Source organism: Vitis riparia, chromosome 8 (assembly GCF_004353265.1).
Source record: "Vitis riparia cultivar Riparia Gloire de Montpellier isolate 1030 chromosome 8, EGFV_Vit.rip_1.0, whole genome shotgun sequence".
NCBI classification, from domain to species: Eukaryota; Viridiplantae; Streptophyta; class Magnoliopsida; order Vitales; family Vitaceae; genus Vitis; species Vitis riparia.
In genome coordinates this window covers 22,628,506-22,649,114 of record NC_048438.1, presented here as the reverse complement: position 1 = coordinate 22,649,114, position 20,609 = coordinate 22,628,506, and the positions used below count along the sequence as shown (strand labels likewise).

Genomic DNA, 20,609 nt, shown 5'->3' with positions numbered 1-20,609 from the left:
ACACACCCCCAACGGGGTTGGTATTTATTTTGTAAGAGATCTTTGGCGGTACCCATTTGATTTTGGATCCCCCAGCGACTTAAATGTGTTTGAATTGTCTTGTTGATTGGGCTTATTAGTTTTTCTTTTAAGGGTTTTGGAAAAATGTTATATCCCTTTCAGTTCATGTCCATTGGTCCAAACGCATTTGACTACATTCATTATTCCCACCAAAGCTTATTATACTAAGAGAAAAATTAATTATTTTGTCTGTTGGGATTTTCCCACAAGAGTTTTTAAATTTCCTGGCCCTCGAGAGAAAAAATGTGATCCTTCGCAAACATCAGGTTAATCAGGTACAATCGTCGCTTGTCTAAGTTTTTCTCCCCCCAATAACTTATGGATACTTGAAGAAATGGGAGTAAGGGGAAATTTTTTAAAGGATGATTACAAAAATAAAGCTAAATTTAGATCAAGTTTATCATTTTCTTCTCTCATCCATTTCTATGTATCCAAACTGACAATCGGAGAAGAAGGAGGCCTAAATTGTTGACAAGAAGGCTAAAGGGAAGACTGGTTCCAACGTATAGGAGCCTAAAAATGTTGAAAAGAAGAGGGTCTCAAACGCAAGGGAAGAGACATATAGACATGATTTGAGTATAATGTAAGTGGGATAGGAAACATGATAAGAGGAGAAAAATGCTTTGTTTTGTTTAATCTCTTAGGCTTTTAGGATCCTATATTGTACCCTAGTCCCTACCCACCCCACCACACCCCCATTGGTTGCATGCTGACGTGGACTCTGACCGCAATAATATAGCAGTTACACCATTCTTCGTCCACCCGCTCACATGGCACAATCCTATTGGTCATTTCTCTAAACCCATTAACTAATTTAAAGCAATTAGATATGCTCTCTGATATGCTTGTCATTTTATTCACTAAACTATATTAATAATATGGCCTAACTTGTCTTAAACCCTAAACCCTCCAAGTGGCTTCAAACCCCACAACTATGTTCTCATTTTCCATTTTGTAGATCTCCAAAAGCCAATGAAAAGCCAAAAGATATGCTATCTGATGTGGTTGTTATGTTTTGATGTTATTATATAGTATTGTGGTTTGGCCTAATTCAACTAGTTGGTCTCCTTCTAGAGGGCATATGATAATTATTTAGTCATTCATTAGTCATTACCATGGTTTTTGGATTTGCTTAGTTCATCATTTACTTGTTAAATGAAGGTGCTTGAGTGGAATATCTTGGCCAAATCATGAGTCTAGGAAATTTTTTTCCATTTTGTTCCTCTTTAGCAAACAACAAAATGTGGTTTATGATGGTGGAAAAGTGTGGCACGCCTTTAGAACTTGCACTTTCTAAAAGGAAAAACACTTGATTTTCCACCAACTTCAATGAAAAAACTAGGGATTTTGATCCCGGCTTTGAGCATGTTAAGACTTTTTCATTGGAGTTACCATTGATACTTCAAGTCACCATTAGAGAAGAAAGCATAATGTCTAAGAGGATGTTTTTTTAACTTTTTACTTAAAGCAATTTGTTTTTAAATCATAAATTGTTTGTTTTTATATTTTTTTTATGATTTAGTTGAATATAAAAACAAAAAATATTTAATTTTTTTTTACTTTTTAATACTTAATATAAATAAAATATTATAAAAACAAATAACATAATATTTAACACTATTAAACAATAAAATTGTATTTAGAATTAAGTAAAAAAAAAAAAAACCACCTAAGTATTATCTAAAATAATGTTTTTAGACAAAGCTAGATAATATCTTCTAAAGATTATAATACACTAACTCAAAAACTCTCATTTTTGTAACATACACAAGGGGAAAATGAAATTGTAGAAAAAAGAAATTAATACGAATCAATTGCAAAAAATATCTCAAGGTTTCTTCTCCTGGAGCCACAAGATATGGAGAAGCCATTAAGCCATTCAACAATATGGGCTCAAGTACTATTCTTGGGGTAAATGATAATCGTGGAAAACAACATTTAACAGCAGCTTCACAAAACATAGTGCCATTGGCTGCAATTGTGCAATGTGATCCAAGTCAACAAAATCATCAAATATTAACCTAAAAAATTTTAGGCTTCTTGATACAAGCTTTGAATTGTTCCCTGACAACTCAATCACAGGTATTTCTGCAACATCAAAATTATTCACACAATGGGCTCAAGCTTTTTTTTCTTTTGACAGATTTGGTAAGCACAAGTTCTGGTATTTATACAGCCACAAAGAGAATCTAGAAGTAAAATAAATAAATAAATAAATAAAAATAGAGATGGGGTTGTCAATGTGAGTGCTCGTATATGAACCACAAAAGCAATCTGATATCTTCTCGTAATGGTAGCCTCTAGGCTCAAAAGCCATCCTAGCTGAGATAATAGGCTTTATGTTTTTATACTCAGCTTTGGTTTCCTTTCTGGTAAAGCATGAAATTCAATTCATGATAACAAAATCGACCACAAATATGCTACTAGAGTTCATAGTCAAAGAAAGAATTTTCATTTGATCACTACAACTTGATGATACAAGCTCACTTATGGAACTAAACATCTGCTTTGAATATCAATACCGATAAGGTGAAAGAACCGTTAAAAGATGTGAATTAGTCAGGGAAGGTAAGACAAGAAAATTTGAAAATTGTACTGCACCTATGGAAATATGGCAAGTTGACAACTAGCTGTTTCAAGGGGCAGAAATGGAAAGGGTATATGACAAGAACATAAGTGGCAATGATGAAACATGATTCTGCATAACTCAGACTAAAGTAGTTTGATCTATGCATTGCTCCTAGTAAAAATTGGAATATAATATGATTTGGCTTTTAATAGACTCAAACTGCAAGGTAAAACTATCATCATCGACCTCAATAATTGGAGTTAGGGCACTAGTCTACAAATGAGGAAAAAAACAAATGTTATTTTAAATGAAGAAAGAAACTGTGAAAAGGCAAAAGAGTTTCTAAAAAGGCTGCGGAATTCAAATACAAGTAAGCAAATGGAGTAATAATTTCAGGAACAGTAGTTTCTATGCTTGGCACAAAAATAAAAGATTAAAAAAAGGAGAATCATCAGTGCTGGGATCAAAGATTCCAAGGCCAATCTATTTGATAGGTTAGGCTTTCCTAGTGTTCCCCCCATTCAAACTGTCATCCCCATGTCCACTTTCCTCCCTCTTCCGTAGCATCTCTTCCGAACAAGCCTGAGCTCCCCCCAGGCCCCTACCCAACACTAACACGAGGCTGCACAGTGGCATGGTCCAGCGAGACCAACCTTGATCTCACTGGAAAATCCATCATGCTCAACGTCGTTAGACCAGGGTCCAGGTACCTGCCCACTGAACAAAGCCTTCTGAAAATCACGTGCCCAGTAGAACCCACTAATATGACTCCGTACTTCTAGGCTTAGTCACCACTCAAATCTGGTCCGATTAGAATACATGGGGACCTGCTAATACTACTACAGGTGCACCTAAGATCCCAAAGTGCTCCATTGAAATGCATACTAATGTTATCAAATAAGCCAGTAATGTATAATCAATCTATTAATCCTGATTCCATGTCCCTCTTAATAACTCTCTCTATGATGGGGCAAATCCTTCAAATTATTGAAGGTAGTTTAATAAAGGGGATCCCAAACCCAGAAAACATATCATTCTGAAGATGACCTGTCATGAGGGCCCCATTAAACTGACTGCCCTCTTCACTTAGCCGCACTCAGCTCTAAACTCAGTAGGGGCCGGCCCGATAATTGCTCCTGGATGAGGATTGTACACAAACTGGCAGACAGTGAATGCGCACAAATTAATTACCTGCTCAGTAATCTCCAGTAGAAAAAAGACAGCCGTATAGGCATTGCCTTCTGAAGAAATTCGTCGCCGATCACGATGTACAAGATATCTTTTCCGTCGAATAGGAATAATATTCTAAATAAGGCAGTGAAGAAAAGGTCAAAATGAGGTCCTATCTTGAGAAAAGTAATATAAGATATGTGCGATGTTAACTTTCTTGTAACTTGTCATCAACTAGCGAACCCAAAAGGTACAGCCAAGGGGGGGAAAAAATCCTAAAACACAAGCAAGAGAAAATTTTAGACGGTCTTAAGCCTCAGCACTGAATATTTGTGGCTATGCCGCCCAAAACCTTTCCTTTAAATCCTCCTCTCTACCCTTCATCTCCTTGGCCTCTTCTACACCTTTTCTTTTGCTTAGCTTCACAAAACAAAAAGAGAAGCTGCTCAAGCACTCCCTTTCACTCTCTCTCGCTCTCTCTCTCTCTCTCTCTCTCTCTCTCTCCCCAACTCAAAAAAATTATGGGCTCATTCTCTTATAGCTTCTTTAGATTGAAGAACACTATATTCTTCAGAATTTTCATGATTTTGTTCTTGAGCAGTATCACTCATAGAATGAACCTTTGCTCCAACCTTCCTCTAGCAGACCCAAGTTTGCCCAACTTGGGTTCATCCTATGTTCTTTCTTCATTGAAAACAATCCATCTAGACGGCCACTTCAACTTCGACAATATTTATCATGCAGCCAATGATTTTGGCAACAGACACCATTACCTTCCATCGGCAATTCTACATCCAAAATCAGTTTCTGATATTTCCTCCACAATAAAGCATATATTTGAAATGGGTCCAGCAACAGAACTAACCATTGCCGCTAGAGGCCATGGTCACTCTGTCCAAGGTCAAGCACAGGCCCATCGAGGTGTAGTCGTCAACATGGAATCACTTCAGGCACCCAAAACGATAGTTCACACCGGGAAGATGCCTTATGCAGATGTTTCTGGCGGGGAGCTGTGGATAAATATTCTGCATGAGTCTCTTAAACACGGCCTTGCACCCAAATCCTGGACAGATTATCTTCATCTGACAGTCGGGGGCACTCTGTCAAATGCAGGAATTAGTGGGCAAGCATTCCGGCATGGACCACAGATCAATAACGTCTACCAGCTGGAAGTTGTCACAGGTATATTTAAGCAAATCTTTCGTGCTTCCTCTGGTACACAAATTTACCGTACAATTTGCCCGAAACCATAGCCCAGCATAGGATTTAAGAGAAATACGTGTCATTACACCCAAAGGTTGAGGGTGTTTTGGTAATTCTACTGTTCTAATTTTGGTGGAATGGCAAAAACCAAGAAGAAAAACACAATTATAAAGTATGTTCGGTACCACATCCAAAAATATAAACAGGAGAATTATTTTGGATGCAGGGAAAGGAGACATAATTACCTGTTCAGAGACGCAGAATGCAGACCTATTTTATGGAGTTCTTGGAGGATTGGGACAGTTCGGCATCATCACCCGTGCTAGAATTTCTCTTGAACCAGCGCCCAAGATGGTAAAATGCTTCTGAAATTGTTCAAAATACAGAAATGCCAGGTACCCAGGTATGCCCATCTTACAGCATAAATCTTTCATCTTTGACAGGTGAAATGGATTAGAGTGCTCTATTCAGAATTCTCCATTTTTTCCAAGGACCAAGAACACTTGATATCTTTCAAGAATTCGTTTGACTATATTGAAGGATTTGTTATAATAAACAGAACTGGCCTGCTTAATACCTGGAGATCTTCCTTCAATCCTGGAGAACCACTTCAAGCAAGCCAGTTCAATTCAGATGGAAGAACTCTCTACTGCCTGGAAATGGCCAAATACTTTAACCCAGATGAGACCCATATTGTGAACCAGGTCAGACCATCCATGAAAAAACTACTTGACATCATGATACTTCTATACAATATGCAGATTTATGAAGTTGTCCTAGCTAAACTCTATTTCCTATTACAGGTAATCGAGAGCTTGCTGTCTGAATTGAGTTATATTCCATCCACACTTTTCCTATCGGAAGTTCCATATGTGGACTTCTTGGATAGAGTACATGTCTCTGAGATAAAACTCCGTGCGAAAGGATTATGGGAAGTGCCTCACCCATGGTTGAATCTTCTCATTCCCAAAAGCAGAATTCACGATTTTGCCAAAGAAGTCTTTGGGAACATTCTCAGAGACACTGGCAATGGTCCTATACTCATCTACCCAGTTAACAAATCCAAGTACTTATTTACTAAACTTACTCTCCACAAAGGTTCTTGGACATATACCCTTGACTTGATTTTTGCTCCTTCTCTTATTGCAGGTGGAACAATAGAACATCTTTGGTTACTCCACAAGAAGATATTTTCTACCTAGTGGCATTCCTATCCTCTGCAGTACCATCTTCCACAGGAACAGATGGCTTAGAGCATATTTTAACACAAAACGAAAGGATACTTGATTTCTGTGAAGGGGCCCGTCTGGGGATGAAGCAATATCTGCCCCATTACAGCACTCAGGATAAGTGGCAAGCCCACTTTGGCCCTAAATGGGAAGTTTTCGTAAAGAGGAAATCAACGTATGACCCCTTAGCAATCCTTGCTCCAGGGCAGAGAATCTTCCAAAAAGCAACATCCTTCTCATGGAGCAGGATTCTCGCATAAGCACATAATTCAAAAAAGGCCTTTAAGGCATATGGAGAAAAAGCCAGAAAGCCTGAAACTGTACATTAATAATAATTTAGTTTAAAAGTTTCTTGGATGTCCCATGTCCGCAACAATTATTAGCATAAAATAAGAGGGCTGTGAGCTATATGACATTCTTTTGAAAAACTCAGGTAAAAAGTTCAAATATACAAGAAGCAGCTTTAGTTGTAGAAAGGAGTTATTAACATAAGCATCATACAGGGCATTTCTAGTCATATTCATAAACTAAAAAAACAGCCACACTAAATTAAATAATGATTCCATAGACAAGATGTGACACTATGGTTATATTTGATTCCCGCAAAGTATCAAGGAAAGAAAAATAAATGTAAAGGAAATGGTTTTGGTTTTCTCATGTTTAGTTTCACTATAAATTTTTTAAAAATAAAATAAATATAATTAAAATTAGTTAGAAATTTATATATTTTAAAATTATTTAATCTTTATATAATGGGTGAAATTAAGTGAAATGAGTTTGAAGAAATATATAAAAATAATTTATTAATTTTAAATCTAATTTTTATTGTCTTTCATTTTTTCTTTCCTTCCACTTTTCTTCTTTATTTTCTTTCCCTCACATTTTCCCTCAAATTTTCCGAGAACCAAACATAGCCTATATCTCCCAAATCATACCAAATAATACTAACAGAGAGGTGAGACTATCCACCAAATAATCATAACAGAAAGATGGTACTACTGGATAAAATAAGCCCAAACCATATGTTGACATATTATTAACATACCTCAAAGTTTTAAAAGCAGGTATACCAACGGAGTTAATTCCAAACAACTCAATATATGGTAACAACAGAAATCATCCTGACTTTGTAGTCTCTGTCCAGCCAAGACCTGGTCTGTATATATCACCCTGTGGTTCTTCATAGTCTCGGGCATCACGGAGAGAAGCTTCAAAGTCAGTTGAGTCACTTGCAACAGGAAGAAAGCTGCTAATGTCATCTCTAGCCCCAAATCCTCCAGCCCTTATAACATCATCAGGTGTTATGGAGGCCTCCATGTTTACTTCCCCAGAAGTATCCATATCTTCATTAGCTCCACCTTGCACAATATTTTCTCCACTTTTAGAATCAACTATTTTAACTTGCAAAACATTCTCTGAAGAACCTGGATTCTGCTCCCCTTGCACATTCATCTTGGTATAATCAGATTCAGCAACTTCATTCCTCATGTTGTTTTCATTCTTATCTGGGCCATTCAACATGCAGCCCACTCAATTTGAAGAATAAATGCCAAAACAAGCAGTAAAAATTTTTCACTAAGAATGAAACACTAAAATTTATTCTCCTGCAATTTAGAAGAAGAATATAGAGGAATGTGTCATTAAATCAGACAAATATTTCAATTACATGATGAAATACAGCTATTTAGGGGAGTGGAACAATTACTTCAAATTGATTCATTTATTTCGAAAATGGACAATTTTGTGTGGAATTTAAAAACCTGGATAGAACTAGCTATTAACATCTTTGTATAAAATGCATTCCAGGTAAAACCAAGGAACAGGTGAATACTATGACTTTGGATGCTTATATTCATCCAAGTGATTTGTAGATAAACAATATGATCTTCTACAATGTATTTAAATCACGAACAATCCAATCTTTATCTATTTTAAATTAAAATAAAAAAATTAAAAAAACTTCTACAATCATATTATGTAACTACAAGAGCAGCCCCTTGCAATATATGTCTTTCACCTACCCATGTAGAAGACTTAATGCTTTGCCTTCACCTACTTTCCAAAAAAATATAGTGAGATATTATTTCCATGTTCACTCTCCTTTGCAGTCATCTTATAAAAATTTCATACATAGTAAAAAATGTAAGCATCAAGTAAGAAAGTATTAAGTTTCTTTTTGCATGCCAAATAGATATTCAAGCAGTTGTGGTGTTAAAACCCTTCAGGTGGTCATTTCTAATATTAACAAATTGTTCACATCTAAGCACTAATTTTGATAAGTAGATGAAGATATTTTGACTTTTTTCATGCTACTCAATATCTGTAACAACATCATTCCAAAATTATTCAGTGTGAACAGCCTATCTTTTAATTTTAGCCACTCCTCTAACCTTAGGTTACACATAGGTTAACCATATTTCCTTACCTCCAAATAAAATTTAGCTCATTACTGTTGATTAAGAGGATCTATTCTTGAAATGATGGGCATGTTAGGATTGCCAAAAAAGAAAATAGAGACATAAATCGACTCCATCTGTATTTTGCATTCCAATTAAAATGTTGTACAAGGTTGAGAGCCAAGTTTAGGAAGTAATACAAGTATATTTTCATATTAAAAAAGATAACCATGCATTAGTATCAAAGAACTACATCTGATTCGAAGCACGTTGTCGAGTTTGCCTTTTTACTTCATGTCTATCCTCCACTTGCCAAGGTTGGTCAGATTAAGGTTGGAGCAAATTCAAATGAATTTTTTGTGGGGTGATGGGGCTCTTGAGCGAAAACCTCATTTGGTAAGGTGGGCGACCGTTTGTTCAGATAAAAGAAAAAGAGGATTGGGAGTTAAGAGTCTTGTTTTTCTTAATAAGGCTCTCCTTGGCAAATGGAGTTGACACTTTGCAAATAAGAGAGAGGCCTTTTGGAATCAAGTAATAAAGAGGAAGTATGGAGAGGAACGAGGTGGATAGTGTTCTTACGAAGTAAGGGAGGGGTATGGTGTAGGGTTGTGGAAAGCAATTAGAATGCTTTGGCACCTCGTTAGTAGTAGAATTTCCTTTGTGGTGGGCAATGGGCAGAGGGTGAGTTTTTGGAGGGATAAGTGGTGTGGGGATACACCCTTGTGTGATTTTTTCCCCTTTTTATTTGCCTTAACTGTTTCCAAAGAGGCTTGAGTGATGTTTGGAATGTCTCAGAAGGTGGGGGGAGTTGGAGTCCTTGCTTCACTAGACCTTTCAATGATTGGGAGGTAGATGAGGTGGAAAGCCTTTTGTTATGTCTATGTACGAAGAAAGTGAATATGGATGAGGAGGATAGGGTGCAGTGGACGACAACAAAGAGTGTCAAATTCTCTGTAAAATCTCTCTACAAAGTCTTAAAACCGGACTCTTCAGTTTATTTCCCAATGAAGATCATTTGAAATTCCTATGTGCACCCAAAAGTAAACTTCTTTGCTTGGGAGGCCTTGTGGGGAAAAGCTTTAACTTTGGACCAAATCCAAAAACGGGGTTCGGCTTTAGCAAATAGGTGTTATCTTTGTCAAACAAATGAGGAATCCATAGATCACTTACTTCTCCATTATATAAAGACAAGGGCTTTGTAAGAGATTTTTTTACTCTTTATGGAGTTTCATGGGTGTTTTCTTCTTCGGTTAGGGAAATCCTTATGAGTTGGAATGGGTCTTTTGTGGGTAAAAAACACAAAAAAGTTTGGAGAGTAGGTCCTTTATGCATTTTTTGGACAATTTGGAAAGCCAAAAACAAAATTGCCTTTGAAGACGACGTGCTATCCATCCAAAGGCTAAAAGGTTCTTTTGTGTACTTATTATGGTCGGAGACTAACATGTTTATAAAAGATGGTCCTTCGATGTTAATTGATTTCATTGATTGGGTGGGTTTTTTTTTAGGGAGGGGTTGTCCCTTGTATATCCTTTTGGGCAGTTTTTTTTTCATCTATAAGGGGGGTGAGCGTATTTTTTTATATATCACAAGCCGCTATTTTAGCACCTCATTTTAATACAAATACTCAAATACTCTTCTTTACTTATCAAAAAAAAAAAAAGTATCAAAGAACTACATTTTTATGAATATTCAAATTTTTAAGCAAAATAAAACAGATATCCTAACTTTCCTCTTTAGTGGCATATAGGTCCCTTTCTTCACAACATTGAGAACCAACATTCAAGCATTACATTGGAAAACCTGTCACTGTATAAGATCTTTGATTCCAATAAAAGCGACCTCCACTTACATTCAGCCTCTACAGATTTAACCTGTTTACTACATATTCATAAGAGAAATCGAGTGTTCATGTTGACAGTTAGCACTTTAAAAGGGCCAAACCACTTCAAACTGGAACTCCTATAAAAACAGTAATTGCTATGGCAAAGAGCTTCAAAATGAACAATTGTAAATTCAAATAAAGTTAGTACCATGCAAAATTTCACCCGAGTTGTACTCCATGATGAATCAAAACTTGACTAAGATAGGAAGCACCCCAAATGTCTTTGTAATTTCTTTGTGGCTATAAGAACCTCCAAAAACTCTTCCAGAAAAACCTAACAATACAATAATTCTGTTCATATTTAAAGTACAACATATTCTAGTTATAGATAAATCCAGTAAAATGACAAGTAACTTCAAAGGTGAGCAAGTATAAACAAAAGTACAAAATAAGCGACATCAATATTTGCAATGCGAGAAAAATGATATTAGGTTGCGATTAATGAGTGACAAGAAGACATTTCCACTGCACTAGTTACAAGCAGTAAATATAAAAGAAAGTCATCACTACTTCAAAATTAAGAATCAGTGATTATTTATCTTTTCTCTTGCAATGTCACAAATGAAAGACATTGTACTTTCAAGAACCCTTCCATCTAAATCCACAATACACATGATTCAACATAAACAATGCTTGCTTTATTGCAACTGGTATTTCCATTACAAGATTGAGAACCAAAAATAGAGTTCCAAAATATGTCTAGAGACAATGTCATGCATCCAGGACCCAAGAAAATGACATAGCAATTTATCAACTTTAGCAGTTTGAGTCTGTTAGAAATCTTGTGTCCAATGATGTTGTATTTTTGTAATCTTGGAAGTTATTTGTGGTTTTTAGGAATAAAATTTGAGTCTATATGGTTCACTTTGTTCAATGTCAAGCTTAACAGTTGATCAACAGGAGTCATAACCGGTCTAGCATCCAACAAACCAATTGCTTCCAGCAGATAAGCACCCTATTCCTCTAGACAACATGAATTCCATTATTTAGTACAACGATATGATCCCCTCAGAAAGTACTGGCTTTACTAAAGATCTTTTGCATTAAAAAGAGCTAGTTCAGATGAGCCTCCACAGGATTATTACCAGTTCATTACTAACAGGAGTCATAACTGATCTAGCATCCAACAAACCAATTGCTTCCAGCAGATAAGCAACCTATTCCTTTAGACAACATGAATTCCATTATTTAGTACAACAATATGATCCCCTCAGAAAGTACTGGCTTTACTAAAGATCTTTCGCATCAAAGAGCTAGTCCAGATGAGCCTCCACAGGATTATTGCCAGTTCATTACTCTTTTGGCAACAATGTTATAAACGTACATAAGCAAATAATAAACCACTCTACCTCTCAAATAGAAAAGTACAATGATCTGAGGAGGTAATGGAGGAAATGCATTTCAGATATCCAGCAAGTGAAGGGCCAACATTTTAGAGAGACACAGAAAGAAGATCTCTGACAGGGTTAAGACAAGCCACTTCTTTTATTTCCATATTTGTTTATCTAGCAAAAAGTATAGTTAAGGAACATGTTAAAATGTTAATGGAGGGACAGTTCATTGGAAGTAATAGTTTTGGCTTGTGGCAGTCAATGGTTCAGTTTTATAATTTTACTAGGACCATGTGAGAAGTTAAGGAAAGGGATTAGGGCTGTTTTGGGGATTTGGGCATCCATTCTCGTCTAATGAAGAAGAAAGCTCAAAGGGTTGGAGGACTTTGATCCAAGTGAAGATAGCAGGGAGACTCTCTCAAGTTTCTTACTTACTAAGATTCCATTGCACAGAATTTCTGTTCTAAGAAACTACCTTTTGGAAGTTTCATTGTGGGAATAGTAAGTGCCAACTCGCTATCACATTTGAGTCTTATTCTATGCTTTGAGTGCCATCTTCTAGGTCTTCAGATAAGTTTCAATTGTATTCACATAACAGAGTTTTAGGTTTCAGGTTTTGCATTACATTTGGAATTTTTGGTATGATCTTTGGTGGGTTTAAGAAAAATTTATGTTGTGTATGATTTTCAGGGGGCAAGGTCTTCATATCTTAAGCACCAACTCAATGAGAGTTTCGAGATTGAGAGTTTTTGCAATCTTAGTTCATGATCGTTTAATTTAACATCTCCTTTCCTGATATTAGCACAGGGCCAAACAAAATACATCTTGTGTTCATTGTGTCTTGATGTTCACCATAGCTTTCTTGTCAAACCTATCCAATTCCAAGTTCTTCACATAACAATACACTTAGGATTGTATTAAAATATTCTAAACCCCAAAATCCAATAAATTAAAATAAAATAACCCACAGTCAATGAAATAATTTTGAATTCCATATTTTAATTTCAAACGCAAATGCATGCATCCAAATGCAGCCTAATTTGACATAAAATTTGTACACAAATTCCTGCTCAATTAGTCATCAAATGTCAGCAATGCCCGTTTAATATCGGGGACCATTCAACAAACGTAGCACTGCTAACATAAAATTAAATATATATATTATAAACCACCAAACTCTCCATAGTAAGAAAAAAATGGCAACAGCATCAGTGCATACGATAGCAAAATTAAGGAATATTCTTTCTCCGTTTGGTTGCCGAGAAAACAGGACACTTGATTAGTCCGCTCTCCAAGAAAAAAAGAACGAGGGAAGAGGAGAAGAAACAATAAATAACAACGCTCTCCACTCAACATAGCCTAATACCAGCAATTGACTTGATTAAGTTGGGTCGTTCACTTTTTACCTCCTTTTTTAAAACCAAAACAAGAACCCTCGGACTTCGCCTTCTTTTCCTCTTCCATTTTCTCAACAACCAAACAAGACGGAAAAATCTAGGGTTTTGAAAGGAAAAATAGAAAGTACCTGAGACGATGGAGCTGAATCGTTTCATGTATATATTTTACCACCCTTTTCTGTGTGGTGAATCTGGTGATGATAGCTTCTTCTTTATGTATATTATTCGGTGTTGTACGTGCAACACACGTGTGCCTGAGCCCTACTTGACACGCGTGTCCGAATGATTTCGCGTTTATGCAACGCTGGCGATGTTGCATTGGTCCATTGCTCTACTCCCAGGCGGTAAAAATTTTAATTACATTTTGCTGAGCCTAATTTTGATTAAGGCTTTTTCACATTTAACACTTTTGTTAACAGTGTTTCCATTTATACCCTGTCCCGGATAGAATGACTTGCAGCATGTTTGGCCACTGTTTTTTAAAATAGTTTTTTCCTCAAAAAAATAAAACAAAAATATATATTTGACAATTAAAAAATAAATAATCTTTTTTATTCTTAAATTTAAAAAATATAATATTTTCATATAACATCCTTTAATTATTTTTTAAATCATTTTAAAAACTAATCATACAAATAAGAAGAATAAAATAGTACACATAAAAGCTCTATTTGAAATAATATTTTAAGTTTTTAAATAGAATTTTATTGTTAAAAAAAATCGTAAAATAGTTTTTAAAAACTCTTCTAAAAAACTGTTTTTCAAAATGATATTAGAAAACACTTTTCCGTAGTGAATATATATATATATAATTTTTTTTTTTAAAGTTGCATTAAGTTTTATAAAAAATACAAAAATTCCTAGAAGTTTGCATTAAAAAAATGAATGATTAAAAAAATTTGTAATATCAAAAAAAAATTACTACCTCGAATTTTTATAAATTTTAACATGGTATTTAAAAACGTAAGGAAAGTCTATAATTGTTGTATAAAAGGTTGTACGTTTTATATATAATATATTTAAAAAAAAACAAATATAAAATGTATCCACGGTGTTTCAATATAAATTAAAATAATTACTTCGGTAGTATAGTTTGTAATATATTATAAAATAAAAAATAATTTAAAAAAATATAACCTGCAAAGTAATTGTTTATCGATCCAACTTATTCTCCAAGTTTTTAAAAGCAATTCTTAAAAACTTATCTTACATCATTGTAATAAAGTATTTTCAATTACTTTTAACTCGTTTTAAAATAATTTTGACCCAAACTTTACGAGCTTGAATTCCAACATAAATTCACTCTTCTCTCTCCTTAATTTTAAGCTTGAGGTTATATTATTTTGAGGCATTCTGGAAAATTTTTCAAACTTTATTCTTGAATTATAATTTAAAAAGATTGATACAATAATAAAAATTTTCAAGGTCTTCAAATTACTTATTTTGGATTACAGATCCAATGATCCTTTTAAAGGATACTCCACTCTTTAACTCTCCAAGTGATCTGATACTTGACAATGCTTTACAAGATTTATAAGATGATTGAAAATTCATAATTTACAATTTTATTTTCCCAATTAGATATAAATAAAAAAACTAGGATTAATGTGCATTAAGATGATTTATGAGTTTTGTAACAAAATGCACTCAAACACACCCTCATAAAACTTAAAAAATATTTAAGAATAGTTTTGAACTTCATCCCCCTATAATTTTGAATTCCCCGACTCATGATATAGCAAGTGTAGGGACCCATCCCCCTGATGACACGTGGCACACATCCCCTGATGACAAGTGGCACGCGACCCTATCCGGAGTATCCCCATCCGGATTTCCCCAAGAGTACACGTGGCGCGCTTCTCTTATCCGGACTTCCTAAAAGGAGAAGCACACGGCACTCACAAACATAACACATCCGGACGACCGCGACAACACATCCGGACAACCGACATAACTTATCCGGATATGTTTATCCGGATCATTGACAGAAGTAGGCAAGTCTTGCACGTCATCACAACAGCCTGTCATGGCCCACGTTCCGCCACCTGCAGGGTGAGAGGACATGAATGAAGTGATGGCAAGTCACTTCCCACGATCTCTAACAATCACAGCGCCTCCCGCGATCTCTGTCAACCGTCCATAGGGTGATGATGATCCTGTCACCACCTAGTGGCATCATGACAAGTCAAAATATCTCCCTACCATTAAAGAGGGAAACAGAGCTTCTGGTACTATATATATGAGTCTCCACACAAAGAGGAAGGTAAGCCTGCAATACCTAGTAAAAGGCCAACTGATTATTCTCTCTAACCATGGTTGACAAAACCATCGGAGGGTGTGTCCGGACACCCTGTCCGGACGCCTTTTGCAGGAACAGCTGAACCAGGAATCTATATTGGTTGAAATCGTGCGTTCATCCATTTGGTAACTACGTGGATCATCAGGGACGCGAGGCCTCAACAGCAAGTACAAAACCTTTGAAGAGTAGTTATATACCTAAACTAGTTGTCAACTAATCATATTTAAAATAAAACCATTTATTTCCACAACTCTTTTTATATCATAAAAATTGAGATTAACTAAATATTGGTTTAATGTTAAGTAAAATTACAATTACTCTCCTTTTTGTACCTGTATTAATCTTTACTTAACAATTTAGGACTCTAATTAATCAAATTATGACATCTTTCTTGTCTTTTATTGTTTGGTTATTTATGTCATGATCTTTAAATTTTCCAACACTAATTATTTTATTTTTAAAATTTCAAACATTATTTCGATTTAGTTTCAAAATTAAATGTTAGAATTTTGTATATATGTTTCTTTCATAAAACCAAAATTATAAAATTTTCTTATTAACTATATCTTTGATTTTTTTTCCTTAAAATTTTCTTATAATTTTTTTTTCTTATTAATTATTATTAAAAACTTAATGTCCAATAAGGTAACAACTAGAAGGGTGAATGAATGTATTTAAAACGATTACAATATCAACTTTGAATATTATAATCAAATTTAAGCCTATGAGATAAAGGATAAACAAAATATCCAAAACCAAACAAATATGCAACATTTTTACTTGAAAAAACCCACACTAAGACCCACAGAATTTAAGACCTCAAAACTAAATTTCCTATATGAGATAAAGTGACTCACAACCACTTAACTACTTTATTTTGAACACTTATTTTCTAGAACATGCAACTTAATTCACGTCTATCTGCAATACAATAATCTTCGATTATTCTAGTAAATATTCCTCAATCTCACTAAAGGAATGTAGGTTTTCAAACAACTCAAAATTCAACACTTTGATTTGTACTTGAGAGATTGAGAACGGTAGGACAAGTTAAATTGAGTTTCTCTAAATATGTTCCTTAAAAACACTTTTAGGTAAGGTACACATAAAAAAAAACTAGTGGAATCGGAATCGATTTAAAAATATATTTTATTAAAAACAATTTAGAAGCTTAAGAGTTTTAAAAGGATTTGAAAATATTTCATATTTTAAATTAAAAAAGATTTAAAAAAAATTTCTTTTCAAAATTCTTAATTTTAAATCCTCAGTTTAAAATTCATTTCCAAATTATTTTTATTATTTATAAATATATTTCTTTTTAAATTATCAATTTAAAATTCTTTTTTCAAATTAAAATTATTTTCAAATTAATTAATATATTTTAACCCAATTAAAACTCCTAATTTAACCTTACCTAATTAAAACTTCTAATTTAACCTTACCTTATAAAAAACTAAATTATCTTTATTATGACTTTTTAGTTTAGCGGAACAACAACCTTGAATTTTCAATAGAGAAGAACTCATTATCTAAAAAGTTTGAAGCAATAACAAAATTACCAACATACAATGTAAATTCATTGTCTTGACAATTTTCTCCATTGGCAATTTTTGTAACAAAAAACTGTTATATAAATCCCCTCAAACTCTTATAATGAAGTTTACATAATATAGTAAACTCATCTAAAAAAAATTCGATGGAAGGCGACGTTGTAGTACGTACCTCCCAATCTTGTATCTTGCATACATAAAAACAACAATACCAAAAGTAAAACATCGTGTGATATAAAATATAATCAAGGAAGCAAACACAAAATTGTGAGGAACTACACTTAATGCATTGAACATTGTTGAGGAAGCAACACAGTACCGTAAGGAAAAAAAACAAAATTCCCTAAGATGAAAATTCTCCTCCTAATCATGCAATCCTAAAAAAATTTAAAATTATGAAAATTCTCTCGCTGACTATATAATTATAAAGAAAGCCACTCAAGTGAAATCCCATTTAATATCCTCCCATTTTTTGTCACAAAATGGTCAAAGTAAGAAAAACAGGAAAAAACACAAGAAATATATGAATATATATATATATAATCATAGGTTCTGGATACAACTTTTGAGGACTGAGAGCGCTTGAGCACCATCGCTTGAGTAATGAAACTAACGTTGGAGCGTTGGGATAGGCACTTGAGCACCTAAACTTGGACAGAAGGCTCTAAGGAGTAAAGACACTAAATAGTAAGTAAAGGAGCAAAAATACCAAAAAGATAGCAGTTAAAGACAGTGATAATTCAATAGATCAACTTCAGGTAAGATCAAATCCTAGAGTTTGCAAAATTAGAATGAAAAAGTAATAAAACAAGCAGAATACTCAAATAATATAGTTTAACCGAAACAAAAATGATATCCCAAATTAAAATAACAAAGTTAATCTCAATATCAGTTTAAAAACTTGATGCATAACTATTAGAGTATAAGATAATCAATATAAAAACATATGTATTGATGTTCAAGGAAAAAATAACTTTCTATCTAGTTCTATATCTTGAGATTGAATTCTTAGAAAAAATCAAGTTATGGCTTTGGTCAAATTAAGAACATATCTAGTCAATTTATTCTAAGATCGTCATATTTCTGCTTAACACGACATTATTGATATACATACACCACAACTTAACTCTCCTTTAATTTGATATTATCTTGATTATTGGAAAATATATAAAAGATGATCTTCACCAAAAACTCAAAATTTAAGAAGATTTCCTTTTTATCAATTACAATTACCCGATGTAACTTTAGTTGATTTTCCACTATACAAATATATTTAATTGTCTGGAATCTTATACATCAAAAGTGATTACTAGGTGTCTTAGGAAAATTGACATCAAATCTTATAGATTTCATATATTTCTCTATGTTAAAAACTCAAAACATTACAATTCATGCTAATAAGGCAAGTAATACAATGCCATTAGATTTTTTTTCCTATATATATCTTACCTAAATGTGTTTTCTTGCTAACACATTAAGAGATACTCAACCTAACCTTCAGGGCAAGTTAGATTGAATCTCTCTTAATGTGTTCTCAAAAAACACATTTAGGTAGGGTATATATAAGAAAAAAAAACTAATGAAATTGGAATCAATTAAAAAAAATCATATTTTACTAAAAATAATTTAGAAACTTAAAATTTTGAAAGGATTTGGAAATATTCCATATTTCAAATTAAAAATGATTTGAAAAAATTTTCTTTAAAAATCCTTAATTTTAAATACTCAAGTTAAAATTTATTTCCAATTTATTTATATTATTTGGATTTTTTTTTTAAATTCTCAATTTAAAAATTCTTTCCAATTTATATTTTTTATTTGAAAAAATTTTTCTTTTTAAATTCGCAATTTAAAATTTTTCCCAAATTAATTAATATATTTTAACTCAATTAATATATGTTAACTTAATTAGAACTTTTAATCCAGTCCTAAAAACTAACTTGCCTTTAGTTAACCTAGTTGTTTTACCTTACTTACCCTTCAAAGTTTACAACTTAATCTATGTCTAAGACACAATAATATCAAAAATTTCAATTGAATACTCCTCAACCTCATTGAAGGGATATATGTCTTCGAACAATTCAAGATTTAACACTTCGAATTCTTTATGAGAAATTAGAAATAGTAAAGTAACTTAGACGGGTTTCTCTTTATGTGTTCCTAAAAACACATTTAGGTAAGATATATATACATGTATAAAATAGTAAAATTGAAATCAATTTTAAAATCACATTTTACTGTAAATAATTTAGATACTTAAAGAGTTTTAAAAGGATTAGGGAAGATTTAAAAATTTTATTTTTATAATTTTAAATTTTAAACCCTTAATTTAAAATTATTTTTGAATTAATTAAGACATTTTAACTCAATTATAACTTTTAATTCAACCATATCTTAAAAAAAAAAAACTAATTTGCATTTATTCCACTATTTTTAGACTTACCCAAATAAGCAAATAGTAACCTTGAATTTTCAATGATAATTAAGTCACTATCTAAAAAGTTGATTAAGTTATAAAATAATTGAAACAAAATTGTCAAAGTGGTTGTTCTAACAATTATTATTATTTTATTTATAAAGTTTGTTTGGTTTTCTAGTTAAAAATTAAAGTACTTTAAAATTCCCAACTAAAATTTAAATCATAGGATTTTTGTTTCCTTGTATGGAAAGGCTATGAGATAAAATATCATAAAAGATAAGATATAGCACTCTTTAAACCAAATTATAAACTATCGAGTAAAGTTTCCAATGTCCAGATATCTTAATAACACTAAAAAGGGTTTTCGGAGTTATTATAGCAATCTATAAGAGTCGGCTTCCAAGGAATCTATTGGGCACCATATATTATGTAATAATTATCTAGATACATGCTTGCAGTTATCTTTAATAATTCTATTAAATATTTTGTTATTATGTATGGTGATGGCTGCATACAGCACACTTGATGTGTAAAAAATTCAACCAATTAGTTATGGGCGTGTGTGCCATTTCAAAATCTTGATATTTCTTTGTTATTAGATTTATTTAAGTTGATGCATCTTGCATTCCTTGGACTAATCATCTAACTTTACATATTCAATTCAAATTCAATATAAAAGGTAGTACAACTCTTTCAATAAAATATATATATATATACACGTTAATAATTTATAAAACATATCTATTAAAATTTGGAAATCAAAATCATCAGCTTTTGAGTAAATTTTTCTCTTAAGAATTTGTCACAAATTATTTTTTAGATAAAATTTAGGTGTTTTTAAAAAATATTGCAAGAAACAATTAAAAATACGAATATCTATGAAAATTTGTTACATCCTACGTATTTTTATATATATATAAAAAATGTTAATAAAACTATTTTTTGTATTTAAGTTTTTTAAAATAAAATTTTGTTTCAAAAGTAATGGAGAAGTAGAACGGCGTAGTTTGTCGAGAACCGTCTGCACCGCCTCAGTTTCCTTGCTGAGGTGTTGCGGGCCCGAAGGACAGCACATAGATTTCGCACACCTGCCCGTCACCCAGT

The 20,609-nt window shown here is 33.1% G+C and overlaps 2 protein-coding genes across 2 annotated transcripts; one reads left to right on the top strand and one right to left on the bottom strand.

Moving 5' to 3' along the window:
- The first annotated feature begins 4,177 nt into the window (after window positions 1-4,177).
- Window positions 4,178-6,659, top strand: LOC117919997 (cytokinin dehydrogenase 1-like). Its single transcript, XM_034837332.1, has 5 exons — window positions 4,178-4,981; window positions 5,229-5,356; window positions 5,446-5,706; window positions 5,806-6,068; window positions 6,152-6,659. The coding sequence occupies exons 1-5, from the start codon at window positions 4,321-4,323 to the stop codon at window positions 6,489-6,491; spliced, it is 1,653 nt and encodes a 550-aa protein (XP_034693223.1). The 5' UTR covers window positions 4,178-4,320; the 3' UTR covers window positions 6,492-6,659.
- Window positions 6,660-7,204: 545 nt separating this feature from the next.
- LOC117919670 lies at window positions 7,205-13,449 on the bottom strand. Its single transcript, XM_034836890.1, has 3 exons — window positions 13,366-13,449; window positions 10,658-10,783; window positions 7,205-7,736 (listed from the first exon to the last, which is right to left on the bottom strand). The coding sequence occupies exons 2-3, from the start codon at window positions 10,686-10,688 to the stop codon at window positions 7,348-7,350; spliced, it is 420 nt and encodes a 139-aa protein (XP_034692781.1). The 5' UTR covers window positions 10,689-10,783; window positions 13,366-13,449; the 3' UTR covers window positions 7,205-7,347.
- Between the last annotated feature and the right edge of the window lie 7,160 nt (window positions 13,450-20,609).

Coding starts and splice junctions, on each gene's coding strand:
- LOC117919997 (XM_034837332.1), top strand. CDS start 4,321: ATGGGCTCATTCTCTTATAGCTTCTTTAGATTGAAGAACACTATATTC. Junction 4,982..5,228: donor CCAGCTGGAAGTTGTCACAG/GTATATTTAAGC, acceptor TTTTGGATGCAG/GGAAAGGAGACATAATTACC. Junction 6,069..6,151: donor TACCCAGTTAACAAATCCAA/GTACTTATTTAC, acceptor CTCTTATTGCAG/GTGGAACAATAGAACATCTT.
- LOC117919670 (XM_034836890.1), bottom strand. CDS start 10,688: ATGGAGTACAACTCGGGTGAAATTTTGCATG. Junction 7,737..10,657: donor CTCGGGTGAAATTTTGCATG/GTACTAACTTTA, acceptor TGAATGGCCCAG/ATAAGAATGAAAACAACATG.